A 27,148-nucleotide genomic window follows, 5' to 3' on the forward strand; every position below is an offset into this window, starting at 1 on the left:
TTCCTGATGACAAGAGGTTCTCTCCTGGGGTGAAGGTCCAGCAGAGAGGGAGCAGGTAATGGAATGAAGGAGGCCAGGCTGCCGTAAGCTCACAGACATTGGAGGGGTTAGGGCCTGCCTGGAACACCCCTATTTCTCTAGCAATGATCTGCCTCTACCCCAGAATCTGAAACCCCTCTTAGCCCTGCCACTACTCAGGCTAGGACTTGGCCTGTGTGCCTCTTTTCTTTTTTCTTTGAGAGAGAGAGAGAGCTCACACATTCACAAGTTTTGGGGGAGGCAGAGGGAGGGGGAGAGAATCTTTTTTTTTTTTTTTTTTTTTAAAGATTTTATTTATTTATTTGACAGGCAGAGATCACAAGTACGTGGAAAGGCAGGCAGAGAGAGAGGAGGAAGCGGGCTCTCTGCTGAGCAGAGAGCCCGATGCGGGGCTCGATCCCAGGATCCCAGGATCATGACTTGAGCCAAAGGCAGAGGCTTTAACCCACTGAGCCAACCAGGTGCCCCAGCGGGAGAGAATCTTAAGCAGACTCCAACCTCAGCGCCGAGTCTGTCTTGGGACTCAATCTCACAACCCCCGAGATCATGACCTGAGCCTAGATCAAGAGTCGGGTGCTTAACTGACGGAGCCACCCAGGCGCCCCCGCTTTCATTTTCTAAGCCTCAGTTTCAGTGTCTGTCAGCTGAGGATTAGAGTGTCTGCTCTGTCCACCTGCCAGGGCTTCAGCAGATCAGGGAGATAATAAGGAAGCGACAAGTTACAGTGTGGCCTGCCCACAGCTTCCCATTCTCGGGCAGGGCCCAGGTGGGGCGCTTTCCTCCATTGCTAAGGAAAGGTCCCAGGTCAAAAGAATTTCTGGGGAGAGCAGGACTGAGAGCCAAGATACTGAATCTAGCTCCTTTCAGGAAACCTGCCATGCCCAGTCCCAAGCAGACACCTAGGGCCTAACCCTGCCAGCTGGGGTCAGAGGTAGAATCCAGGAATTGAGTGGCTGCTGGGAATAGACCCAGTTAGACTAGTGTTCAGGGAGGGGCCCAGAGAGCATGTAGTGGCTGAGTAGGCATGTCTACAAGGTAGCCTTGGTTTTTCTTTTCTTTCTTGATGGATTTGGGATTTCACCATTTATGTAATTAGTCCCATATGTCTTTGACAGCTCGCTCCCATTTCCAGCCATGACACATCTCACCTACCTCTGGGACATTGTGGGGAAGTATATTTGACCCTCTCTAGGTACAACATCAGCAGAAAAGCCAATGTCTGTCTTCCCAGTTCCACAAGCACCTTTTTTTTTCTTTCTTTTAGGATTTTCTTTATTCAACAGAGATCACAAGTAGGCAGAGAGGCAGGCAGAGAGAGAGGGGGAAGCAGGCTCCCTGCTGAGCAGAGAGCCCGATGCAGGACTCGATCTCAGGACCCTGGGATGATGACCTGAGCTGAAGGTAGAGGCTTCAACCTGCTGAGCCACCCAGGCACCACCCCCAACAAGCATCTGTTGCAGAGAGAAGAAATCAAGACATCAAGGTCACTGGGTTTTATTCGAGTCCAGAGGGGAAGGCCTTCCCCCACCCCACCCCCGACACACACACATGGCCCCCGTGTCCTGAAGCTGGAGGAGGGAGGGGCCATGGCAGCACAGAAAAGCATGGCCTTTCTGCCCTCCAAGGCAGCCTGCTGAAAAGAGTGGGGGAGTTCTAGAGGATGCCCCAGCTGTCTTCAGGGGCTGACCAGGAAGGGGAAGGAGTCAGACTAGAGCTCTGTCCTTGTGACAGTCGCCTCTTCTGAGCAGGCCCCTCCGGGTCCTCCACACAGCAATGTCTCCAGAGCCCCTCGGCTTTGTTGGTAGACTTCATAGATCTGGTCTTCTCCAAACTCCCCGAGGTAGTGCAAACATGTCGTGGAGAGCCTAGGGAAGCCCGACAGGAGCCTCAGACCCTGCCTGCCCCTCAGGGGGATGATCAAGGCTCCAAGGTCTCCATCCCACCCCCACACTCCTATCATTACCTGGTGGGCCAGGGGCCCCCTGTGATCATCACACTGATGGTTGGCTCTGGGCCCTTGCTGAGTCCTGGGCCTGTGAGACGTTTCACCTGGTTCACTTCTCGGATCCCATAGCTGGAAGCAGCAGGAAGGAGAGGGATACAGTATTAGTGGAGCCCTGCCAGCAAGGGATACAACTCCACATGAAGCTGGGCACATGGGGTATTTGCTGAATTCAGAGTCCAGATTCTGATCCTCCCTGAGGGAAAACTGAGAACCAGAGAGAGTCCCCGGCACAAGGTCCCACAGCACCATTGTCCCCTGGCCACGTAGCATTCTATTTGCCCTCAGCAAATAGACCTCAGACTTCATCCCAACCAACCCCCTACCCTGGACTTTATAGTCTTAGTGGAGTGTGTGTCTGGTGTGAGTGGGAGAGTGGGAACCTCTATCCATCAGCTCTACCCCTAGAGGAGGATGGTAGGGGCCAGATTCTTGACTCACCCCTGCCAGGTCTGGGTGCAGCTCTGGTCCAGGACGTCTGTGTATACAGACTCGCTCAGCTCCTGCCGTTGCCCCCCTGAGTCTGGGGTGTGAAGCTTGGCCTCTGCCTTTGCCAAATAATGCCACATCTAGAACAAGGAGGGACTGAGAGCCAAGGCTCCAGGACTGCTCAATGGCGGGGGAGGGTCAGACAGGAGCCTGTGTCTTCAGGAGAGAGTGAGGTGGCAAGGGAGAGTTTTGGCTCCTCCCCTAGGTTCTGAAAGTTGGAACTGGGTCTGCTAAAGTAGGATCCACTTCCCTGAGATGGGGTGGGTGGGTAGGAAACGCTGCGGTGGGAAGTTAGGCCTAAGCGCTGGGGCTCCTTCCAGGGCACAACTGCCCATCCGTCATGCTATTTTATTTTATTTTATTTTTAAAGATTTTATTTATTTTATTTGACAGACAGAGATTACAAGTGGGCAGAGAGAGAGGGGAGGAAGCAGGCTCCCTGCTGAGCAAAGAGCCCGATGCGGGGCTTGATCCCAGGACCCTGGGACCATGACCTGAGCCGAAGGCAGAGGCTTTAACCCACCGAGCCACCCAGGTGCCCTCCGTCATGCTATTTTAAACCGTAAGAACAAGGAAAGGAAAAAAAAACAACAACAACAGAAAACCAGAGACCAGTCTTCAATGTCACGTGTACTCATAGGCTTCCCTCCCCCAACAGAGGTACTCAGGCATGCTTGATAGGTTTCTTTCTGAACTCAAGACATACTCATGCATGTATTCATGCGCTCAAACCATATGCACACGTATACATACACACCCATGCTCTCCAGTCAGGGAAGGGGTCTAGACCCAAGGATAAGCCCAGAAAGGGAGGAGTCAGAGAGGACAAGCAAGTGACTCCTGGGGTCTCAAGATACTGGGGGATGTCCCAGATTATTTGCTCTCTGTTGGGCTGAGAGATAGGTAAACTGAGGCATGGAGGTTTGGGTGACGTGCAGTTGGCAATGTCATGGAAAGCTGAGCCAACTCAGGGCCCAGGGTAGGGGTTTGGAAATCAAAGGCCAGTGGTAGGATCAGAGGTAGATGGAAGGGCCTGGCTTCAGGAGGGACCTGGACAGGGGCCAGGGAACTGCAGGGGGTAGGTACTCACCTGGTAGACCACTGCCCTGCAGGCATCACAGCGCAGGTGAGCAGGCATGTGAGCTGAGTACTTCTCTTCATCGTCTAGCTGTGGGGCCGTGGCTGTGAGTGGGGCCCTGTCCCCAAATCCCCCTGGGATGGCCCAGGCTCCCAGCAGCAGTAACAGCGGCAGAGACAGCGTCATGGTCAGCGGAGCTGGCTCAGTGAGCCTGGGCTGCGGTTGGGGCGCAGGTGTGTGTGTGTGCCTGTGTGCAGTGGGGACCACCCCGGAAAGCCTAACCCAGACCAATGAGGAACCAACACCTCACGCTTCCCACCTCTTCCTTCCCCCAGGGCCCTAGAGATGCCACGTGTACATCTCCTCTACTGGGATCCCCGCTGCCACCAACTCAGCTCCACTTTCTGGTGACATAAGGAGGGCAGCTGGGCCTGGGCCAGGACGCACGGGGTGACCCCTCCCATGTCCTGGGATCTGGCCACTCGGTGGGCGCTGTACTGAGTACCGAGGTGAGAGGTGGTGTGTTAGTGTCAATTTTATGAGCACATGGAGGCTCAGAGAGAAGTGATGAATCCAAGACCATACAGCTTAGAAGGGCCATACTGAAGTTAGAACCTGAGCCTGACTGACCCCAAAGCCCACTGGCCACCCAGCCACCAGGGAGAATGAGGTCTCAGGCGTGGCTGCCAGCCTAGGTCTCTCTCCTGGGAGGCAAGTTTGCAGACACGAGGATGCCATGATGCAAGAAAGACATACAGGGCCCCTGTCCTGGGCCCTAGGGCCCCCTCCACCCAGGCCATACCCAGGCATGGAAGAGCATCACAGGGGGTGTCGGAGGTCGCAGCAGGAAGTCAGAAATCAGACAACTTACACCAGCTGTTCCAAGGATCATGGCTCATTGGGTCAGTGATTTATTGCATACAGGATGAGGGGAGGGGAGCAGGAGGGACCCCGGGGCCCTCCGTGCCATCAGAACCAACATCTCTGGCCATGAGAAGTTGTTCAGGTTTATTCTGATTCACAGCTCTCCCAGTCAGCTTCCAGCCCCAGGCAGGGAGGCGGAACTTCCTGGGACCAAGACCGCCCAGAGGCCTAGAACTTAGGTAAGGCATCAATCTCCATCCCTAACAACTGCTTCTAATGGGAACTGTTCTTCCCCAAACTCGTCACATCACATATCAGTTCAACAAGGCCCCACCACTTCAAGCTCAGAACTACACACAGACCCCCCCACCCCACCCGCAGAGCACCCCCTACCCCATGCATCTCTCTCAGCACTCCTCAGAGGCTCCAGCAATCTCAATGCAATTAGAACATAGGCTCTGGGTTCTGTTCCTTCCTTGCTGTGACCAGCCTCCCAAGCCAGGCCTGCTCTCGGCACAGTTGCTACATCTGTTACCAAGGGAGTAGAACCAGCTGAGGGCTCCAAGTCTCTCTGCCCTGCTCCCTACCCCCATGGCATCCTTTCTGTTGCCCTAGCCCTAACCCACCCTCCACTACACCCAGAGGGGTCGAGAGGCTTAGCCATCCTTCCTGCTTGTAAGTCCTTCCTGATGATTCACTTCATCTGTCCCCCACCCTGGGTGGGAATGCCTTAAGCCTCCACTCTTGGCCCCAGGATGTGCCTGCTCAGCTCTGAGGGCTTAGAGAGGCCAAGTCAGATGCTGAGGTTGAGGGGAGGATTAGAAGTGGGGCTCCCAGCTGGAGACTACCACTGCCTCCCCACTCAAGCCCCGTCCCCAGGCTGACCCTCTATAGCCCCTTCCATATGACATTCCTGCTCCATCTCCACTTGCCGTCCCTGAAGCTCCCTTTCTCAGATCCAGCTTGGCCTGGTGGCTGTACTGGCCACTTTCCCACCCAGCCTCCCACGCCAAGGCTCAGAGCCTCTTCCAAACAATAACAGGGTTGCTAGTCACAGTCCTCCGTTCATCCCACCAGCACTCACTAGCCTGTTCCTCCTCAGCTGGGTCCACCTTCAGGGAGGGCCAGACAGCTCACCACCTCGGTGAGCAGCCCCATCCTCTGCTGAGCCTCTTTCTTGTTGCCCTCAGTGAACTCCCAACATGCCCTCAAGTCAGCTCCTAGGAACAACTCCTAAGACGCCTCACTTTCAAACACACACACACACACACACACACACACACACACACACACACACACACCACACTCTGGGAATGCCTGGGAAAAGAGGATACAGTTTTGTTGGAGGAGGAAGTAGGCAACCACTTTCTGAGTCCCAGCTCCATCAGTCCCAAAGTCTGATACATTCTCTGAAGGTAACTTCCAGTGTGAAGATGGGCCGGGAAGGGTAAAAGAGAGGGAGGTGATAGAAGGAACGGTGGGTAGGGGACTGGATGCTGGAACTTCCAAGGCCATCAAACAGGCCCCAACACCATGGGGATCAGGCCCTGGGGCTTCACATGGGGAACAAGGATCCCTTGCCAGGTTCGGCTGAACCTGAACTGTTGGGCGGAGCACAGAGTAGCAGAGGAGGTGCAGGGCTGGGGGTTCCACTCACGGGCAGGTAGTACATCCCATCCAGGGGCCCCGCCTCGGAAATCCAGGGTACTTGGGGGCCGCTGAAGGCCGGTGGGCCAGGGGAAGGCGGGACTGAGAGTCCCGAGAGAGGCCCATAGGCAGGCGGGTAGAGGCCAGAACCCAGGGCCAGCGGGGTGTAGACGCGGCGGGGTGGTCCCGGGGGCGACGGTGGCACCAGCACCTCTACATATTGCCCGCTTTCGGGGTCGAAGAGCAGCCGCAGCCGAGGCTGCCGCGGCGCCTCCACAAAGTAGTAGCGGCCGCTCTCGGGGTCCACCAGGACCTTCCCCGCGTACGCGGTCCCCGGTGGCCTGCGGGCCCCCTGCAAGGGGCCCTCCGGGGACCGGTCCATTGGAGGCGCCGAGGCTGCACGGGGCTGGGGCGGGGCTGTCCTGCCAGCCGACACCTGGGGTTCCCGCGGGAGAGCCGACTGGACGGCAGTCGCGGGCTCGGGGGCTCCAGAGCGCACCTCCAGTTTGGGTGCGATATCAGGGCTCGAGCTAGGGTGCGCCTGCGGGGAGTCGGGGAAGGGTGGTCGGGGTGGTTGGGGCCGGGCTGCCCCTAAGGGCGACTGCTGGGGTGAGGCGCGAGCGCCGCCTAGAGGGCTGGTCCGCCCCTCACCGTCGGGGACCAGGCGCTGGGCTTCAGCATCGCGGTTCTCTTTGCCAGCACCGCGCACCAGAACTCCCCCGGTTCCCTCCGGCCGGAGGCCCAAAACCAGTGCACGGGGCAGGCGGATCTCAGTGCGCGCGAAGGGTTTTGCTGTGCTGTTCTCTGCTCTCCGCCTCAGGACCCCGTTGGGCTGCGAAGCGTCCCGGGGTACTGTGTCAGTAGGCGGCTCTGGGGGCTCGTAGGGGTGCGTCACGACCGGAAGAAAGTCCTTGAGATACACAGAAGTGTAGTGAGCTGGGCCTGGGGACCCCAGCGCCTGGAACTCCTGTGTCTTGGATGCGCCGCCCTCCTCCCCGCGGGGTTCCGTAGGAGGCGCAGGCAGCCCCAAAGCCGGGGTTCCGGCGGGGAAGCTGGGCGCGTACGTGGTCTTCACCATCTTGCGCACGTCTCGGGGCCGTGGGATGGCCACGCGCGGCCGACCCGAGGCGGCTTCTCCAGGGCCCACGGCTTCCTGGCGCACATCGGCCTCCAGGGTGCCCACCGGGCGACTGAGGGGCAGCTCAGGTGCAGCCGCTTCTGGCGACTGCTGACTGCCTTGGAAGGCAGGATCCCGCATCTCCCGCGTGGAAGGACTTAGCGCCTTCGTGAGCTCGGGAGTCCCGGGTGCGGATGGCCTAGGCAGCTCCAGCTCCTCCTGTCCTACCCCGTTCAGAGCTTCCGACGTAGATACCATCGATGAGCCCTGCAGTGTGCGATCCCACGTCTCTTGGGGAGCTGGATTCCGCGTTCCATTAATACGATCTGGAGCCTTCCATGAGGACAAGGCCGGCGGGGACGGGTTTCTACAGCCCTCTGCCGTATAACCAACTGTCGGTTCCGGAACCTCCGATAGGGAAGCTTTGGGGGATGGGCTTCTTGTCCTGGCAACACCGTGATTCCACTGGGAAAGGGTAGGTGGGGAAGGGCTTCTGCTGACCGTTTCCTCGACAGCGGGATCCTGATTTCCCCACGCAGAGGATGCCTCAGGGAACGACGGGCTACTTACCCTCCGAAGAGCCCGATTCCATGGGAGCAGATTCTGGGGAGACAGGCAGAGTGGGCCGCGTAAGGTTCCATTTGGAGCCTGCCACAGCGGGGACGAGCTCCTTGGCCTGCCAGCCTTACTGGGAACTTCCTGGGGGGCTGTAGACTCGAAAGGTGGACTCTGTGCTCTCAGGACGGTTCGATCCGGAGACTCTCGAGGAAACCGAGTCTTGAGTTCCTGACTGTGCGCCTCTTCAGTCTTCTCCCCTGACTGCAGGAAGATGCTGGAACTAACTGGACCCAGCGGTTCAGTCCCCGGCGCGGGTTTGTCGCGCCGAATCGCGCGCTCTCGGAGGCTGGGCCAAGGCCGTGGTGCCCTAGTGGGTGCTGAACTATAGTGCACGCGGGGTGGCCGAGACCTGGCCTCCTCCAGGACTCTTCGGGCAATGCGGTCCGTTTCCCGGGTCGCACACTCTGGCCGCCCCGTGGGCCCGAAGGTGGCGCTGCTCGGGACAGGGGCCGCAGGGCTCAGTTTTCTGGCCAGTGCTGTCTGCACTAGGCCGGCGGCTGCCTGCAGGCGACCCAGCGACTCGTCCAGCGAGCCAGTGCGCAGAAGCAGTCGGGGGCGCGGCGCTCCCGCCTCCCGCGGGGGACTCCGGGGCCGGGGGCGCAGCTCGATCTGACGCTTGGGCACTGTCCGGGTCCTGGCGGGCGCGTCGCGCTCCTCCAGCGCCACCTCCACACACTCGAACTGCGCTGGGGTCCCGGGACTCGGCCCGCGGGGCCGCAGCTCCAGGTAAGTGGCCCAGCGGGAGCCGCCGTCGGGGGCCTGAGGCGTCGGTGCGGCGGGAGCCGGAGTCGCAGGCCCGGGCGGAGAGAGGCTGCGGAAAGCCCGCGCGGTGAGTTGTTGCACCTCGCTATCCGCCGCGTCAGAGCGGCCGAACAATGCCCCGGCGCCGAAGATGACTTCCATCTCCCCCGACGGCAGCATGCGCAGCTGGGGCTGGGGTGGCGGCGGGCCGGAGCCCGGACCTCGCGGGAAACCCGAGCCGGGCCGGAGCTGCTGGCGGCTATTCTGGGCGCTGACGGACAGGCGAGGCTGTGCGCCCGCCCCCAGCGCAGGGGCCCCCCCGGGCCACTTCGCCCGGCACCCTGCGTCCGGCCCAGCGTCCGGGGGCTCTGGAGAACCCGGAGCCGTGTGGTAGGAGCCTGACGAGCCGGAGGAATCCTGACGCCGCGCGGGGGCCGCGGGCAGCTGCCCTGGGAGCCCAGGCAGGGCTGGCCGGGTGAGCGTGGTCAGCATGGTGGGGCTGGACACCGCGCACTACCTCCCTCACGTTCTCCTCCACTGGTGCCACGGACGCCCGCACTGTCCCCGCCCCGCCCGCAGATGTCGTGGGGTCACCGCGCCTTAAAGCGGCCGCGTCCCCTCTCGAATCAGTGGCGTAGCCAACGGAACAGCCTTGGCCCCTGGGCTTCACTTTTCTAACATTCTCCTCTGGTGCGGGCCAGAGGCCTCCGATGCCTATCCAGCCTCGGGCTGACAGGACGGTGAGGGACCAGTGGGTGCCCGGTTGGAAGCCAGGAGCTAGGCTCCTCACCGGCTGAGAGAGAGGCTGAGCGGGGACCTGCCTGAGGTCAAACGTGTGGACCAGGGCTGTGGATCAGAATGTGAGTCAGGGGACTGGGACCAGACTTTTTTGTCAGGCGACTCAGGTCTTCTGAGCAATTTCGTCTTCCTCTTAGCCCCAGGTTTCCTATCACTCCCGTGCTCCTCTTCTCCTTGGCCCTCTCATCAGTTGTCCCAGTTAGAGTTCATAGGGTGCACTCACCACTTTCCTTGACCCATCACCCCACAATCTTTGATGGAGGAGCAATGCTTGGAGGGCTCCCCTAAATCCAAAAGTTGTGTTATTGCCTCTGGAAGGTGTAGTCCCTGACTGGACCCATTGCCTTTAGTGGGAACATACTGAAGGGGCTGGAGTGGATAGCTCTAGCTTTCACAGATGGCCTTGGCACCAAGAACAAGGGCTAGATGCTGATGTGGAGTCTCTTAGGAATCTTTGGGGGTAGCTGTGGGCCCCTATGTAAAGCCCCTCTGAGGCACAAAGAGCTCTATGGTCCCCTAGGCACTTGCAAGGCCCTCACTCCAGCCCCCACCACCTAAGGACCCACCCTGGGGACAGGAACTGGTGGGGAAGCAGCTACCACCTGTCACTGTCCTGGGATAATGACAGTGGGCACCATTTGCCTTGAAACTTCTGGCTTCAGTGGTGCTATGATTCAGGCCCTAGCTGGCCTCAGAGCAAAAGCACCAGCACCTCCGCCTCTCCTATGCACTCACCCTCACACTGACCCAGGTTCGGCTAGACTTGATAAATCTGACCCAGGATCCCAGTGGGTCCCCGGCCTGGATGTCACCCTGCTTACCTAGCCATCAATGATGCCTTTTGACAGGATCAATGCTGCCCCTCTTCTAGCCTGCATATGCAACTTTAGCAAGTCATAGCCCCTTCAGAGACTGTTTCCACTGTTTCCCCTTGTTTAGAGTTGAGCCTCAGTTTGGGGGAAGTGTAAGAGGGTACAAGTATGATTCACAGGTGTAACAGTCTTGTTATATGATGGAAATGGATTTCCCAAATTCACTGTGGTCCTGGAACCCACTGTCTTTGATGACTCTGGTCAGGGCTTCTTTCTCTCTGTCTCTGTCATACACACACACACAGACACACACACAGCCCTTCCTGCTCTATAGCCAAGTTGGGAGAGTTAAATATACCAGGGCGCTGGGAGTGGGGTGGGGTGTTTACAGGTAACCAGGGGTAACCAGAGCTGTTTACATAGGGAGGGATTAAGTACCAAGAGTAGGAAGGACAGTGCCTATTAGACAACAAAGTAGTCCTCCCCTAGACTACAACCCCCCACTTCCCCTCTCCCTACTACCTAAGAGAGGGAGGGAAGTGGCAGGGGCTGGAGACCTGGGCAGCATCCTTTTCTAAACTCGGGAGTGGCCTACAAGGCGGTGGTCCAAGCCCTGTCCCCCTCTAAGTCCCTGGTAACTTGATTTTCCCTCTGTCACAAAGGTCCTCCAGAAGGCAAGCAGGAAGGGAAAAAAAAGCACCTTCCGCTTCTTCCCCTGTCTCTTCCCTGGGAATCAGGCCCCTGGTGAGGCCGGTGGTGGCAAGGGCCAGGACCCACGGGGATAGGAAGGATAGGGATGGGGACCCCCACAGCAGAGAAGGCAGAGGTCGGGCATTACAGCCAAAGAACAGGAAGGCGACGACCATTTTATTTTTCCCTGGGGCGCTGGTGGCTCCGGGCCTGAAGCGTCCCTGAGGCTTTCTTATGCTTCTGGTCCAGTACTTGGGCCATGTAGTTCTCCTGCTGCTTCTGGATCCGGTAGTCAGACATGTGATTCCTGCAACGGAGCCGGCTGGGCATGGGCTGGGGGCAGTCTACGGTAGGGGCCAGAGACCTGGTTCCCCACTTCCATCAACAACCCCCAGCCTGGCCCAGACCCCTCACCTGAAGATCTGTTTCTGCTGGCTGATAACTTGCTGCAACTCCTTAATCTCATTCTCTTTGCCATTAAGTATATCTTCTTGCTTTATAATGTGAGACTCAATCTCTGTGGGGGAGAGAGGCAGGGAGGAGGGGTGGTTCCCATCCCACGGGCTCCTTCCTGAGATAGGCATTCATACCCTTACAGGTTTTTTAAGAACTTGAATCCCCCCACCCAGGGGTTCTCCACAAGTAGCTGCTAACACCTTAGTAAGAATGAGTTTATTAGGGAGTTTTGACAGGATGGTGGCTGAGGGGCACAATGTCTGATGAACGTGTCAGTGACTTCACAACTCTATTTCTGGACCAGGTGAGCCACATGAGGGCAGGTGGAGGCCCTTGCAGAGAGGTGGACAGCGCTGCCCATAGGCTTGAGGATGAATGGTTCCTTTCCTTAACTCCTGCCAATCTTTACAGATATGACTTCCTTGGCAAAATCCTTCCCAGTCTAAAAGTACAACCCCTCTCAATAGTTCCTATCCCTTTTGCCAGCTTTCTTTTTCTTCTTAGCCCCCACAGCTAACATACCATATATTTTACTCACTTGTTGTCTTCCCTACTGGGATTTCTATGCACAAAATCCACAAGGATAAATATTTTTTAAATTTACTGTTTTAACCCTAAGGTCTGAAAGAGTACCTGGCACAAAGAAGGTGCACAATAAATTTATTTGTGGAATGAATGAACAGGATATCCTCTGGGGGTTTAGGACTTAGAAATATTACTTAGTTCAGTCATCTCAATCCCAGCAGACCTACTGAGGGCCAGCTGGATGCCCAGCCCTGTGCTAGGGCTCCAGAGGAGAAGATAGGGTCCCCACTCTCAAGGAGCAGCTCCTGAGGGTTAAGACTCAGGAACTGATGAGAGAACAGAACAAGGCAATGTTTCAACAGTGTTAATATTGATGAGACAGCATTACCACTTTGGGCAAGTTGCCTCCTTTTCTAGAGCCATTTCCTCATCTGTAATGGGGACAGGGACAGCTCCTGTTCCACAAGGGCATGGGGAGCACCCAGGGAGAGAGTGGTGGCAAAGCTTACCCCCACATTAAGTGCTCATTAGATGCAAAGATGATTTTTGTGTCTTGCATCAAAATTGAAAGAGGCTGTAGGGATCTGGAGGGTGCTTTTTTTATATGAACTGTCCCTTGGGCAGCCCTGGAAAATTCTGATCCTCATAGGAAGAAAATCCCATTGCCTTTAAAGACTGGATCAACATTAACTAGAACACAAACTCTAAAAGTGCAGAAATGCTAAAGCATTTAAGGTTTCAAAGAAAAGATTTGGTAAAAAGTTAAGGCACAGCATAGAAAAGAGGACACAGACAAAGACACAGGGGAAGGAAGAGAATGAAAATGAGCTCTGTGGGTCACAGAACCAGGACTGTTGACCCTTCTTCCCAAGGTCACCCAGACTGATTGATTGTGAAGATATTTTGGAAAAAGGCATCAGAAATTTATGTGAATCTTTTAAAATAAATGAGAGATGAATTTAAGATAAATAGCACCTAATGAGAAAATGGTTAGAAAATCCCTTTGAGAAAAATAAGAAACTATGTAAGTGTAAAAATCAAACTAAACCCACATAAAGGGAGGTTAGAGGGTAGGGAGGGCACAGGCCAGGGGAAGGCTTAGGTCATGAGATTTGCTCACTTGAGGGTTTGTGTCCCACTAAAGGGGTTTGGGACATTCTGGGGAGAGGCAGCCAGGTTCCATCTCCATCACATATACACACACACCTTGCATAAGCAGACGGGAGCACTGTGGCCTTGACTGATCTCTAGGAAATGCCTTGGCACCACCAGGAAAGACCTCTAGGTTCCTTTTCAGGAGGTGGGGGGATAGGTAGAGAGGGAGGAAGAACTGCGGTCCAGTGGCCTTGGGTATGGAGGCAGTGACTGCCTGTTGGGCCCCAGGGGGCCCCAGTGGGAGGCCTTGTTCAAACAGCCATGAGGCCTGTCAGCCCACCTAGCGAGACTGAGACATCAGCCTGCTGCCATCTTACCAGTGAGAGTACTCACCAAGGGGGAGTGAGGGCTGGATTGGTGGGTATGGGGTGCCCAAGACTCCAGGTGACAGCCCATCAGGAGGGACCCTGAATATCTTTTGGACTTGGGCTCTAGTCTCTGGCCTACTCAAAACTGCATATGGAATCCATATCTATTTCTTAATAGAAATGACTAGATAAAGGGAATTTAGTGTTCTGGGAAACCAAAAAGGGGTTCCTGAGATCTAGGGACACTGGATGGCTAACAAAAAGTGCCCCCAAACTTAGCACCAGCTGAGCCAAGAAGTGATCACAGCCATCTGGCACAGAGCAGAGATGAAAATTAATGGCCTACAGACATATTTTACTTGGCCCATACAATAGTTTTAAAATTTTGAAATCAGTTGCCAACACTAAAAAGTCAGAAAAGTTTCCGTTAAAACCTGGCTTCCAGGGGCGCCTGGGTGGCTCAGTGGGTTAAGCCTCTGCCTTCAGCTCAGGTCATGATCCCGGGGTCCTGGGATCGAGCCCCACATCAGGCTCTCTGCTCAGCAGTGAGCCTGCTTCCTCCTCTCTCTCTGCCTGCCTCTCTGCCTACTTGTAATCTCTGTCTGTCAAATAAATAAATAAAATCTTTAAATAAAACAACAACAACAACAAAAAACAAACAAACCTGGCTTCTAGTTTCTTTTTTAAAGATCTGACAATACTGGGTCCCCATTCCCATGGCAGAGACATTAAGCCCTTGAGAAGTAGCATGGCTCTTCCCATCACCATGGTCCCCACTCCTCCCTGCTGGGTCCCCAACCCTGACACTAGGGGTCAGCTCCCAAATGGGACTGAGCTTGCCCTGTTGTCCCTCTTGTAATAGTTATGAGTAAATTACGCTATTTCTAATACCCATCAAAAGTGGGAAAACAAAAGGTGGACTAAGAAGGTCGTATGTTTCAAGAAAAATGGGAGCGAGCCCGTTCTTTTATGGCCATGAAGAATATTGTACACCAACTGCTTCCCTCATTTCCGTGGCCTGCCTGGTCCCTGTAGGCCTTTGCGAAGGTGTGGCCCGCCTGGGCCTGCCTGTATCCTCAGCCGGGGGCAGAAGTTGGGGTGAAACCCTGCCCTGGACATGGGCACTGGGCTGTTAGGGAAGAACCCATGCATGTAAGCATGGGGGGGGGCACGGGCCTCCCGCCTACCATTGCACTTGGTGATGAGCTGGTCCTTCTTGCTGGATTCCTGCAGAGCTCTGCTCTTGACACTGGAGAGCCTGGGTGGAGAATAAAAGAAAGGGTGGGAAGGCTGACAGGCAGACTGGACCCCCAACTCTTCCCCTCCTACCAAGGCCCACTCACGCCTTTTCAAAAGCCAGCTTCTCTTGCTCCAGCTGTTTAGATAGCACCTCTACTTCCCCAAGGGCAAACTGCAACTTCTCCTCTTCCTTGGCCAGGAGGACCTTGGTCTTGGCGTGGGCAGCTTTTTCTTCCTGCAGGGGCAGCAGCAGTGACCTCATTACCCCCCAAGCCACCCTGGTTTCCTAGATCCCCTTAACCAGCTCCCTTTCTCAGAGAGGCACATGGAAGCCAGGACCCAGGAAGATTCTGTCCTCACAGGTAGGGCTGGAGGCTCTCAGAAACTTCAATAACTGTGCTCATCCACAGGAATCCCAGGAAATGGGAAAAGATTAGGAGCCTGCAGAGGCCATTACTTACCACCAGCTTCTTCTCCACTGCCTGGAACTCTTCTTTACTGACAAAATTTTCATCCTGGAGAACCATCTGCAACAGAGCCTGGCTCAGGGAGGGCCTGGGGCTGGAGTGGGAGGAGCGCTCTCTAGGGATCAGGACCAAGGTCAGACAGTGGAATGATACCCAGGGCACCTAGCATGAGACTTGAGATCTGAGAAGGGAGAATGTGGTTCCATAAGATTCACAGAGGCTCAGCTCTAGGTCCTACCTACCCTTAAGGAGTAACCAGTTTGATATAGGAGACAACTTGCAGCCAGCACTTCTAAAACGGTATGGGAGTATGATGGAGAACCACAAAGGGCTGTGGTGCTCAGGGGAGGCCTCTGGCCTGGGGAAAGATCAGAATTCCTTCCAAAGAAAGATCATCAGACAGGGCATCTGACTACTAAACAGGGGCGGGCCAGAAGTGGTGGTGGAACAGAAAAGTGTTTCAGATGGTGAGAACACACATGCAAATGCCAGCAGATGCCAGCTGTGAAGAAAAAGAGCTAGTTACCCTTAGGGAATTGTAGGTAATTCAGTGCCTAGAGCTGCACACACCTATTAAGAGTGAGAAATAGATGTTAAGTCAGTTTTGTTTCTGAGATGGAGCTATCTCACGATCTTCTAATCAAGATAGAAAAAAGAGAGAGAGAGAAAGAGAGAGAGAAACCATGAACTCCCAACTGGCCAGGATTTTACCATGCCTGTCCAGGTAACCTGTGGCTCCAATGTTTTGCTCAGGAACGAGGGTTTGACTAGAAGGCAAAAGCAAAGGGGCATAAAGAGGTCGGAACCCCTTAAGTTCACATGTGTAAGGGACAAACCAGTGCTTACTGCCCTCAGCATGGCGCTGCACTAGACAGCGCCATGTGGGGATGCCCACAAGAGAAAAGATTTTATAGCTTCAGTGCCTGCACCTGAAGGCCCTGGGAAGCCAATGAAGTACTCTCCAACTAGAAATGGGCAAAGTGAGGCTCGGTGAATAGACTGGGACATAACTACCCGGACTTATACAACCAAACAGGAAGTAGAAATGAACTTGACTTTGATTTAAATTCCATGGTAGACATTCGTGAAGACCTTGCATCATTTTGTCTCCACTCCTACTAGCTATAAGACATCTGGGCCCCGCCTCCCCCTGATGACGCCATTGGCAATGTGCTCTAAGCTCGCCACTGGCTTCGGGATAGGGTCTGGCCCCGCCCCCTCCATTTATGTGTTCAGGTCGGCCTCTCCCCGAGGTTTTCTGGCTGCGTACCACGTTCCTCAGCTGATGGATCAGTTCCTCCTGAGATTCGATCACGTCCCGCAGTTGATCGAAGGCGAGACACACAGATCCAGAGCCCCCCTGCGACCACCCGAGGGGCGTCGCCATCTTTCGCCCACGCCAGCTCGTTGGAAATGGCTGTCTCTGGGCGCCTCACCCACCGTCGCCCACCAATGAGAATGCGACGCCACAGAGCATCCTGGCAACTGGGGGCGGGGACTTCCTTTGTTAGCAGGGATGAGGCCCGCCTCTTAAAGGAGCCGCTCTCTGAAAGGTGCCTCCTGGGGTGGGGGAGATCTCTAACAACCTTTAGTAATTTAAGTTCATAGTTTATCTGCACACCTGTTTCGTCTTGTATTTGTCACGCAGACAGAAGGAGCAGTCGGGATCCGGCTTATTCTTCCTTAGGGAAGTGAACAGGCCTCGCTCAGAGAATGGCTCTCTCAGCCTTCTCCCAGGGCCTGTTAAACTGCTAGACCTGTGAAGCAAGAGCTAACTAAGGCAACCCCTGCATCTTTAGCTTCACAAGCTTCTTTCTCGCGCCCTAATCTCTAGATTTCCCCCAGAGTATGGGACTCCAGCCTCTTCTGATCTCTCTTCCACGTATGAATACTCTCTACTTAGGTGGCCCAAAGCCCAGGAACAGGAAAGGAAAGTGGCCTCACCCAAGATAAGAGTCCTCCTAGACAGGTACCAGGTTTTGGCAGCCACAGTGGACCCATGTTCAACTGTGTCAAGGTACTGAAGAGATAAGGAGAACTAAAGAGGGGCATCGAAGTGATGGAGAACAGAGGTTCTCCATCTCCTTCTGTATATGTGCTGCCGAAGCGAGCACTCCTTCTGTAGATGTGCAGAAGGATAAAATGATCCTAAAGTGACCACACATCCTCACCAAATCCCCTTTGAGGGCTTTTTGGAAACCCAAATAAGATCAAATAAGCTGAGGAAAAATCAGAGCTAAAATTTACTGAGTATTTACTATTTTGTGGCACCATTATGCCTTTATAGTACTATTTCATGTGATCTTCACAATAATCTTGGGAAGAAGATTTTAATCTTTTACAGATGAAATGCAGGTTCTATGAGGATGAGTAACTTGCCAAGGTCACCCAAGCTAAGCAGCTTTGGAACAGTGTTTTAACATGGGAGGTTTGATTCCAGAGTCCATGTTCTTTCTTTTTTGAAGATTTTTATTTATTTATTTAACAGAGAAAAAGAGAGATCACAAGTAGGCAGAGAGGCCAGCAGAGAGAATGAGGAAGCAGGCTCCCTGCCTGGCAGAGAGCCTGATGTTGGGCTCTATCCCAGGACCCCCCAGGACCCCGAGATCACAACCTGAGCTAAAGGCAGAGGCTTAACCCACTGAGCCACCCAGGCACCCCTCCAGAATCCATGTTCTTTTTTTTAAAGATTTTATTTATTTATTTGACAGAGAGAGATCACAAGTAGGCAGAGAGGCAGGCAGAGAGAGGAAGGAAGGGAAGCAGGCTCCCTGCTGAGCAGAGAGCCCCATGCAGGGCTTGATCCCAGGACCCTGAGATCATGACCTGAGCCGAAGGCAGCGGCTTAACCCACTGAGCCACCCAGGCGCCCCCAGAATCCATGTTCTTAACCATGATGCTGTGTTAGATTTTTGTTGAACATAATGGGTACTGAAATTGTGGAATTTAATACTCCTAAGCAGGAAATGACTCTATTAAGTAGTTTGGAGAAAGTATTATCAGTAACCAGGAAGAGGAGCCGAAAGTTCAGGTCGGCCACTTAGGCTGCTCCAGAAGGCTCCCTAGGAGCCTCTTTTGGGGTTGAAATTTGTGGCCTGATCAATGTGGCCATTTCTGTGGATTTCCCAGTGGTAGCCCTTGTTTGATTTTTCAGTGTTTCTTATGTCTATTCTCACATCCTGGAGAGCAAGGCCATTTCTTCCTTTCTTTCTTCCTTTCTCTCTCCCTTCCTTCTTCCTCCCTTCCTCCCCCTCTTTCTTTCTCCCTACCTTCCTTCCCTCCTTCCTTCCTACCTTCCTCTTTCTTCCTTCCTATTTTCCTCTTTCTTTCTTTCTTTCTCTATCCATCTATTGAGAGAGAGACAGAGAGAGATAGGGTGAGGGGAGAGACAGCACAAGTATGGTGAGGGGCAGAGGGAGAAGGAGAAAGAAACTCCAGCAGACTCCGTGATGAGTTTGGAGCCCCAGGTGGGGTGCAGAGCTCACTGAGGGCTGGATCCTGCAACCCAGAGATCACAACCCCAGCTTAAACCAAGAGTCAGACCCTCAGCCAACTATGCCACCAAGGGCTCCAAGAGAGCAAGGCCATTTCTGTTGACCAATCTTAAAGAGCCTAGAGCAGTACAGTCCAATAAAACTTATGTGATGGCCGTAGTCTACATTTGCACTGTTCGGTACGGCAGCCACTAGCCACTAGCCACATGTAGGTAGTTGTTCAGCAGTGGAAATGTCGAGGGCAAAACTCTGGAGTTCAGTAGTCCCCACCAGCTACTTCCCTGAGGATAGGAGATTATGAGCAAGAGAGAAGCCTGGGTCCATGTCTGCATACCAGCATGGACATGAAGGATGGTCATCCTGGTTGGGGGACTGCCACAGACTCCCATCTGTATGCCAACAAATACTACAGGCTCCTGGCCTCAGTCAGGGCTCAGTGAGGGTCGGAATGACATAACATCACAAACAGCTCTGTGATCCTAACCCAGGAAGTGTTTCCTTTCTGCACAGCGTTGTCATTCTGGTTGAGGTTCCTATTACCTATTGCTGTATAATGAAGCATTCAAAATTTACAGCTTAAAAAAAAAAGTCATTTCACTCAGGAAACTCCAATTTGGGCAGGGTTCAATAGTGAAAACTCATCTCTGCTCGATGTTATATCAGCTGGGATTTTGGGTGGAGGGAGTGAGGGAGGGAGAGGGAAAGAGGCTAGAAATTCGATTTCCAAGATAGCTCACTTACATAACTGACCAAGTTGGAGTTATCAGCTGGGAGCTCATTTGAGGCTGACCAAGGTTCTTGTTCCCCTCCATGGGCTGTTTGGGCTTTCTTATAGCATGGAGATTAGGTTTAAGAGAAAGCATCCAAGGTGATAGGAAAAGGAAGATGACCATTTTCTTAAGGCTTGGGCCTGAAAACTGGCACAGTGTAAATTCTGCTATATTCTATTTGCCAGGGAGCCTCAGAGTTCAGATGCAAGGAGAGGGAACACATCCTATCTATTGTAGGAGTAGTTTCAAAGAATTCGGGCTGCACTTCCAGTGGACATCCTGGCAGATGACATGTCATTTTTTCAAGGTTCACATCAGATAAAATCAGAATGAAACTTAGTCTAGTGGGGAGACAAGCATCAAATAAACACACACTTAAATCCCAAATTGAGTCATTATCCAAATAAATAACATATCTATGACAGGTGTTGAGAAAGGACTGTGTTTTGTCTTGTTTTGCCTTTTACGTAGTCTTCATGCCCAAGGTAGGGTTGAACTGATGACCCTGCAATTAAGGGTCACATGCTTACTTGCTGAGCCAGCCGGTTGCCCTGCATGAGAGTATTTTAAAGGGAGATTTTGCCCAGTTTGGGGTGTCCGGGAAGCCTTTTGTGAGGAAGTGGGATGTTTGTGCTGAAACCTATTAAGATTACAAGGAGGCACTTAACAAAACAGGTAGGGGCAGGTGAGTTGGAAAGGGTTCCAGAAAGAGGGAACAGTATTTATAAGGTCCCTGGGGCAAAAGGTGTTGGCAGATTATAATAATTAAAAAGTTAGTATGGCAGAAATGAAAAGGTTGTACAAGGGCAAGAAGGGTCAGTGGCCAGAAACTGGGTAGAACCTTGTTCAGTGTTAGGCCGTGTTAAGAACTTTGATGGTTTTTATTCTGGGGGCAAAAGAAAGCTGCTCAAATACTTTGGGCAAGAGTGTGACATAATTTGTGTCCTGAAAAGATCTCTCTGGTTGCAGTGAGGTATACAGATTGGACGTGGTCCTGAGTAGATGCATAGACACTACTTGTACTTAAGCAGCTATTACAGTTTTTGGAGCACATGGCTGGCTCATTCAGTAAAGCACGCAGCTCTTGATCTCAGGGTTGTGAGTTTGAGCCCCATGTTGGGTGTAGAGATTGCTTAAATAAAGGAAAAAAAAAAAGCTATTGCATTTAAAAAAAAATTTATTTATTTGACACAGAGAGTGAGAGAGAGATCACAAGTAGGCAGAGAGGCAGGCAGAGAGAAGGGGAAGCAGGCTCCCCGCCGAGCAGAGAGCCCAATGCAGGTCTTGATCCCAGGACCCTGAGATCATGACCTGAGCCGAAGGCAGAGGTTTAACCCACTGAGCCACCCAGGGGCCCTGCTATTGCATTTTTAAAGAAGATTTATTTATTTGAGAGAACGAGTGAGCAGGGAGCAGGGGCAGAGGGAGAGAGAAACATAAGCAGACTCAGGGTTGACTGCAGAGCCCAATGCAGTCTCACAACCCTGAGATCAGACCAGAGCCGAAACCAGGGGTCTGACGTTCAACCAACTGTGCCCCCCAGGCACCCCAAAGCTATTGCAGTTTTCATCACAAAAAGGGGCTGGTAGTTTTAGAGTCAGATGGTGTCAGAGGAGAAGAGAGCAGTTGGATTTGGACTATTCAGGAGGTCAGACTTAAGGAAGGAGGGGATATGGGGAAAAAGGGAGCCAAGGTGTTCTGGTTGTCTACGCTGCAAAGAAACTACCACAAAATGTCATGACTTAAAAAACAATAACCATAGTATCATTTGCTCGTGATTCTGCTGTTTGAACAGGGCTTGATGGGACAGCTCATTTATGTCCTGCCCGTCGGCTTGGGTGGCCTACACAGCTGGGCTTAGATTTTATGTCTGAGTTCTCAGTTCCTGCTGCTCGCTCGGTTGTTTGGTGCTTCTCTTCTCCATGGGGTTAGCTTAGAGTTTGCAGGGTGGTTGGACTGATATGGCAGCTGGCTTTCCCTAAGTGCAAAAATGGAAGCTGCTGATTTTGCCACATTCTATTGGTGAAAGATCAAAGGCCAGCCCAGATTAGAAAGGGGACTACACAAGAGCACAAATATTACATGTGGTCCTTTAGGGGTTACCAAATGCAGTCTACTCTACGACATTTCCTAGCTTTCTAACTTTCACCCTTGGACAGAGGGTGGTGCTATGCATGGAACTGGAAGCACTGAGTGTTGCTTCCCTCTTCTGTTAAAAAAAAAAAAATGACTGCATTCTGTAAGAAGGGTGATTATGTTTCAAGTCTCTCTTCCTTAGAGTTGCTTGCACTGAAGGCTCACACTGGATTGAATTCCTGTTATAGATCCCCAAGGTTTCCTTGATTTCCCCTCTGACATTCATCCTGCTGGGAAGCACGGTCTAAAGTTGGCTTCCCCCTCAGGACTGGTTCTGGGTCTCACTTGTTCCCCAGCCCCACACTCAGCCCACCCAACACAGTAAGTCCTCCATCTTTGATGAATTGAATTTCATCGCCATCTTTTTCCAAATGAAAGGTATTATTAGGAACCATGTACTGTATTATTAAAGTCTTTTATTTAGTTATTTTTTAGTTCTCTCTCCACCCAACCTGGGGCTCGAGCTCATGACCCTGAGATCAAAAGTCACATGTTGTTCTGAGTCAGGCAGGAGTCCCCTATGTCCTGTATATTTCAACCAAGACTTCCTAAAACATGGGTCATTGGGAACAAGGCCATTAAGGAACTGGGATAACACCTGGTTTTAGAAAGCTAAGTGGTTTAGCTTTGTGCGTTGGCTGTGATATGCTGTGGCTGCTCTTGTTACCTGATAGAAGAGGCCTATGGAATTGGTGATGTCACCAGTTCTCTGTTGTTCTTAACACCAACAGTTCCAGTGACGGATTCGGGAAGGCTGGAGCAGAAGAGAGTAGGCCTCTAGTCCCAGGTGGCTCGAGGGCAATGAGGAAGGACGTGGTGCCCAGGGGTGACATGAGCAAGAGGAAAAGAACAAAGGGAAAATATAGACCCATTCTTTTTGTATAAAATCATTTAATTTCTTTCTCTGTTAAAATACACTCAATCCAGATGCAGTGGATCAGGTGACCAGAGTTTTCAGGATTCGTATTGCCCCAGGAGCAGATTCCATCGGTGTCAAACCCAGCTCTGGTCACAGAACATTCACATCATTAATTCTAAATACTGAGTGTGAGGCAAATGATGTAATCAATATCGAACACATTGATATATAGTTACTCAGTGGTCACTGCACGAGGGATCAGCAACGCAGGCTCAAAAAATATGATGTAGAGTAACTGGGCCCTTTCCAAAAATTAATATATTAGAACACTAAGCTTATACCATAAATGAGTCCAAAATAAATACTAATTAAGAGCTAGCTTCTGTGAGGAACAGAGCATGCAGAGACAATGAGCTAGCAAGTGTGGCCAGTTGTAACAGAAAACTGGAATCCCAACAATGCCTCCTCACAAAGCCAGTCCTGAGCATGAAGGATGAAAATGAGAACAGCACAAGGCTTGGCGGGGCTTCTGGATCCCATGTTCCAGTGGGGTTTGGAGTTGTGTGATTTCTAATAGTTTCCAACAGAAAGCATAGCGATGGCACTTTCTTACTGGTCTCTTGTCCCAAGTGTCCCAAGTCTTGGGACACTTGTCCCAAGCTGTGAGGCCTGGAGCTGATCCAGGAAGTTCAGAAGTTTTCTGGTTTGAACAGATGAACCCCAGGGTTGTTAATGTGGGGACACGGATTCCTTGAGGCTCTGGTGTCCTCTGTGTGAGAAGGGTTTTCGCCCTCCCCTCCTCACTGCTGATCAGCCGGTGCAGAGAGCCCTTTCACTCTGATGAGTGGGAGCTTCACCTTCTGCTCGAGCCGCTCAGCCTCCTCAGCCCTACTCTCATGTCACCCCTCTCCATTTGGAGTGAATGCTCATGTTAACGTAGAGAACGACGCAGCAAAACAGCAAGAAAAAGCCTTACCTAAGGAGTTCATACATAATCAGGAAAACTTCCAGAAGATGTAGGCAAGAGGAAGGTGCTTATTTTACCACCATGCAGACAACCCATCTAAAACAGAACCCAGGAAATTAGAGTGCAGCTATATTCTGGACTGTACCAAACAGATGAAACAATTCTTTAACAAAGGCAAATACCATTCTACTGAGAGGAAAGCCAGATGTGTTGTAGTCTCTTAGGTAATAAATACAACAGTACCATCAGTGCTATGAAAACAGACAAAGAGACCTGATGTTTAATGGAGTTAGTTTTACCTCTGTTTTGTATCATCACAGGCAACACATCTCTGCCATGAAATCCATGTCAAGTCAGTTTAATCATGGTCCCTTTTTTTCTAGAAGAGACTGGAGTTGGGGAGGGGAGAGCTTTGATTTTTGTGTGAATAGGGAATCTTTCCATAAGCCTGTTTGGCTCACAGGCATATTTTATAGTATAAATCCCCTCAATTACTCAGAAAGGATCAAGGAAGTCCCCCCAGACCAGGAAGCTAGACCTAGCTGAGCAGCAAAATCTGGCTTCTCTGGAGCTGCTCCCCTTCCCACAGCTGAGCAGGTGTCCCCTTCCAGCCACCAAAGATCTTCACCTCAGGACCCATCTCTCGACCCTGTGGAATGTCCATGTTGAACCATGCTAGACACGTCTGCCTAAATCATGGCTATGCCTCTGAAAGGACAAACTCTACTTTGGAAATCAGTTTTGATATAGGAACTTTCCTTCCCTCCTGAAGAAAACATTGAATGTAGACTACAGTCACCTATTGATCTTCCAGGTTCTGATTCATGATGATCTAGGCAGCTCAGTCCTGGTAGTTCACTTAGAAGAGAGGGCCCAGAACCATCAGGCCTAGGTAGTAACTAACCTCTTCCTTGTCACCAGTGGGAACGACTGCCTGCCTTTGAGGACCTCTTGTTTTGTATACAGAATTGTTATAGAGAGGGTCTTGTTCCCTCAAGGCCAGGGAGGAAGGTCCAGAGTGAACACAGGACTGCCATAAAATGGATATACGGTCACAGGGTCACATGGTCAGGGGGTACTGGGGCATCCTTGGGAAAGATTATGCCTTACCAATCTGGCTAGAACTGCCAAAGAAATGGCATTTTCTACTTGATAACCTAGCTCTGCCATTACCAGTTTTGTGACTGGGTCATCCATTCATCCTCTCTGGGACAATGTTCTCTTTCATAAACAAAAGGATAATACGTCTCCTTCACAGAGTTGTGAGGAGGCTAAAGTAAGAAAATATATGTGAGAGCTCTGGTTTCACACTAGACACTCAATAAATGTTGATTATGTGAAAAGGCATCTCATAACACAAGCGATGGGGCCTTGGGTTAAAGACCGGGATGGCTGGGACCAACACTGACCTCCGAAGCAATGGAAAAAGGGACTTTCCCCTCCAGCTCTAGGCTTGAGCAACCAGTCTGGTTGGTCGGCAATGCCTGCTCTTAGGTCTGACCACTGTAGTTGTGTGGGGTGTAGGAACTCCGGTCAAGTGTGATGCTGCAAGAGGAAATGGCAAAAAACCACTCATATTCTCCAGATTCTGTGATGGCCTCGGGAACCTGCACTGAGAAGCTGAGACTCAGGCATGTGTTTTACCTTCATCCCTAGGTCCCTGCTTTCTGCTGCTGGGCTGTCCATGGAACTGTTTCTTTTACCCAGTGGCTTTTACTTTCTGGACCCTCTAACAAGAGAGAGGGTTAAGGAAGTAAAAGAAAATCAAATCAGGCAGTTTGCTAATGCTAGTAACTCTGAACAGAGATTGGCAATGGAAAACTATTGACTGTAATAGTTTACATCTCTCATTTCCCTTAGAAAATGCAAAGTTGGGTGGGCACCTGTTCCAAGAGCTGAATGCTAGGGGCCATGGGGACTCACAGAAAGGGAGAGCTATCATTCTCCGTGTACACTGTAAACAACTAATGCAAAGCTGCTTTGGCCATGCCTAGGAACGACCGGATATCAAGACTTAACTGAAGAAGGGAAGGAGGAAGAAAACGTGGACCTGCCCTGGGATGCCTGAACTGCAGTCCTAGTGGCAGGATAGGCATGGAGCAGGGGGGCTGCATCGAACACTTTGCCTTTAATTCAATTCAGGTGAACTGTTAGTGGCCCCTGGAGCCAATCCCCAGGAAGGATTCTGTGATGGCAAGTCTGGCTCCATGCTCAAGTGCCTTCAACTCTGCCCACAAAAGTTAGCAAGTTGTAAAATGTTCGTCATTTCCTAATTTTGTATTATAAAATGGAATTAGGAACATAAATAGTAACAAGTAGCAAAACCCCAACCCAGTGCAGGACTAGCAATCCTTTCAGCCACCTCTGCGCAGGCCAATGAGTTTGGAAAGTTTTTCACAGTTTTCAAGTTTCAATGACTCTGCCTTCTGTTTCAGTCGTTCATCTCTGTATAATCCTGCCAAATTTGTCAATTCCGACTCTGAAAGATAAAAGAGGTAACCAATTCATCAAGAGAGTTGAGCTCCTTTGTTTTTTTTTTCAGTATTTCTGGAAACACAGCTCCTTTTATTTTCATGCTTTTTCTTTTAATTAAATCTGAGAAATGCTTACTCATTTATTCGAGAAACTCAAGTCCGGTAGCTCGGCTACACCAGGTGCCGAGGATTAAAGGCCACCTGTGGTCCTGGAGTCCTACAGTATCCGTGCTCTATTATAAAAGCACTGGACTTAGTTCTTATCAATAGAACATTTGGCACCAGACTTAGGAAACGTGCACGTGTGCAGTAAGAGGAGACTCCGTTTCACAGCCTCTCTACGAATGGCATTCAGATGGCAGTTGGGAGAGAATGGAGTCCAATCGCCTGTTCCTGTCATCTGAAACAAAGACAGCTGCTCCATTCTGTCCCCTGCATGGCTGGATCATAACTCAGACATGCTAACTGACACAGAGCCTCCCTCCGGTGGGTATGCCTTCTATAAAAGGCCAGGCTGCTGGCAGCTTTCTTCATTCCCTCACCACATGTGGGGTCCCTAACTCAAAGGCCAAAGGCAGCTGGGCTCTTTTAAAAGTGAAATCATCTGGATCCGGTGACCTTTGTCTCCTTGACTAAATGAATTTCATTTTCTCTTCATGGTGGAGAAGGTCATTCTATTTTTAACCAGAATATAATCTCCATTCTTTCCCAACGCAACGGCAGTTTGGCGGCCTCTATTTTTCATTCTTTTGTCAGGTTTCAGAGACATTCTTAGGAAGGAAAGCCTGAAAAGCACCCCCTTCCCCCAGAGACGTGTTGTGTATTAACAGGATGGCACGCTTGGATGGGCTGTGTGGCTTTTGAAAGCCTCCGACAGCAGGCAGCTACTCGGTGTTTAAAGGACCATACTTGTGAAAATGCTATTTTAATCATTTTGAAATATGTCTATCCATTCTTAATCATCCTGCCAACAGATTTTGTTTTTCTTGCTGGAACGAGAGGCACCTGTCTGATTAATCAGCAAACTGACTGGAAACAGGAATTAATACTTTGCCAGGGGGAACAACGGGCATTGGTTTCTGAGTAAGTTTCTATCAACACAAAACACTGGCATTTCTGCTCACAATGATTCTATTTACACCAAGGAAGGCCCGAAGTGCAGATTAAGTGCAAGACTCCAGGGTGAGGGGCGGCCATGCACGAAAACCCTCCCTCTACAATGGAGGCTCTGAGCCCGGGGCCCTAGTGGCTTGGCAGGCGGCCTGTCCCCGGGGCCCCTGAACAATGTGCTTTTAGCCGCTGGTGCAGTTGCCTGCAGTGCCTGCCAGCCAGGGCGTGCCTTGGCGCCCTCATGGTTGTGGGCGATAGGGCTTCCAGGAGCCCCATGTGCCACGCCCAAATGA

At 51.9% G+C, this 27,148-nt stretch overlaps 4 protein-coding genes across 5 annotated transcripts in view; all 4 read right to left on the reverse strand.

The window, feature by feature from the left end:
- Positions 1-1,517: 1,517 nt before the first annotated feature.
- On the reverse strand, positions 1,518-3,876 carry MZB1 (marginal zone B and B1 cell specific protein). The gene is made up of 4 exons (XM_059417692.1): positions 3,621-3,876; positions 2,483-2,610; positions 2,003-2,113; positions 1,518-1,904 (listed from the first exon to the last, which is right to left on the reverse strand). Exons 1-4 carry the CDS (start codon positions 3,792-3,794, stop codon positions 1,748-1,750), a joined length of 570 nt encoding a protein of 189 aa, XP_059273675.1. The 5' UTR covers positions 3,795-3,876; the 3' UTR covers positions 1,518-1,747.
- Positions 3,877-4,856: 980 nt separating this feature from the next.
- PROB1 (proline rich basic protein 1) lies at positions 4,857-9,294 on the reverse strand. Its single transcript, XM_059417691.1, has one exon. The coding sequence runs from the start codon at positions 9,085-9,087 to the stop codon at positions 6,028-6,030; it is 3,060 nt and encodes a 1,019-aa protein (XP_059273674.1). The 5' UTR covers positions 9,088-9,294; the 3' UTR covers positions 4,857-6,027.
- Positions 9,295-11,051: 1,757 nt separating this feature from the next.
- SPATA24 (spermatogenesis associated 24) lies at positions 11,052-16,491 on the reverse strand. Of its 2 annotated transcripts, XM_059417693.1 has the most exons (6): positions 16,316-16,489; positions 15,040-15,105; positions 14,683-14,813; positions 14,527-14,597; positions 11,310-11,412; positions 11,052-11,202 (listed from the first exon to the last, which is right to left on the reverse strand). In XM_059417693.1, the coding sequence occupies exons 1-6, from the start codon at positions 16,430-16,432 to the stop codon at positions 11,073-11,075; spliced, it is 618 nt and encodes a 205-aa protein (XP_059273676.1). In that variant the 5' UTR covers positions 16,433-16,489; the 3' UTR covers positions 11,052-11,072. The 2 variants fall into 2 exon arrangements, with proteins under 2 accessions (XP_059273676.1, XP_059273677.1); XM_059417694.1 differs by lacking the exons at positions 11,052-11,202; positions 11,310-11,412 and adding an exon at positions 11,594-11,754 and having other exon boundaries at positions 16,316-16,491.
- A 3,977-nt stretch (positions 16,492-20,468) lies between these two features.
- DNAJC18 (DnaJ heat shock protein family (Hsp40) member C18) overlaps positions 20,469-27,148 on the reverse strand; it is a 27,462-nt gene continuing 20,782 nt past the window's right edge. Inside the window, exon 8 of the mRNA XM_059417695.1 lies at positions 20,469-25,750. Within this exon, the coding sequence (XP_059273678.1) occupies positions 25,626-25,750 (125 nt within the window). The 3' untranslated portion in view covers positions 20,469-25,625. The remainder of the gene's footprint in view (positions 25,751-27,148) is intronic.

The sequence above is a fragment of the Mustela nigripes genome, chromosome 12 (genome assembly GCF_022355385.1).
Source record: "Mustela nigripes isolate SB6536 chromosome 12, MUSNIG.SB6536, whole genome shotgun sequence".
Taxonomy (NCBI): domain Eukaryota; kingdom Metazoa; phylum Chordata; class Mammalia; order Carnivora; family Mustelidae; genus Mustela; species Mustela nigripes.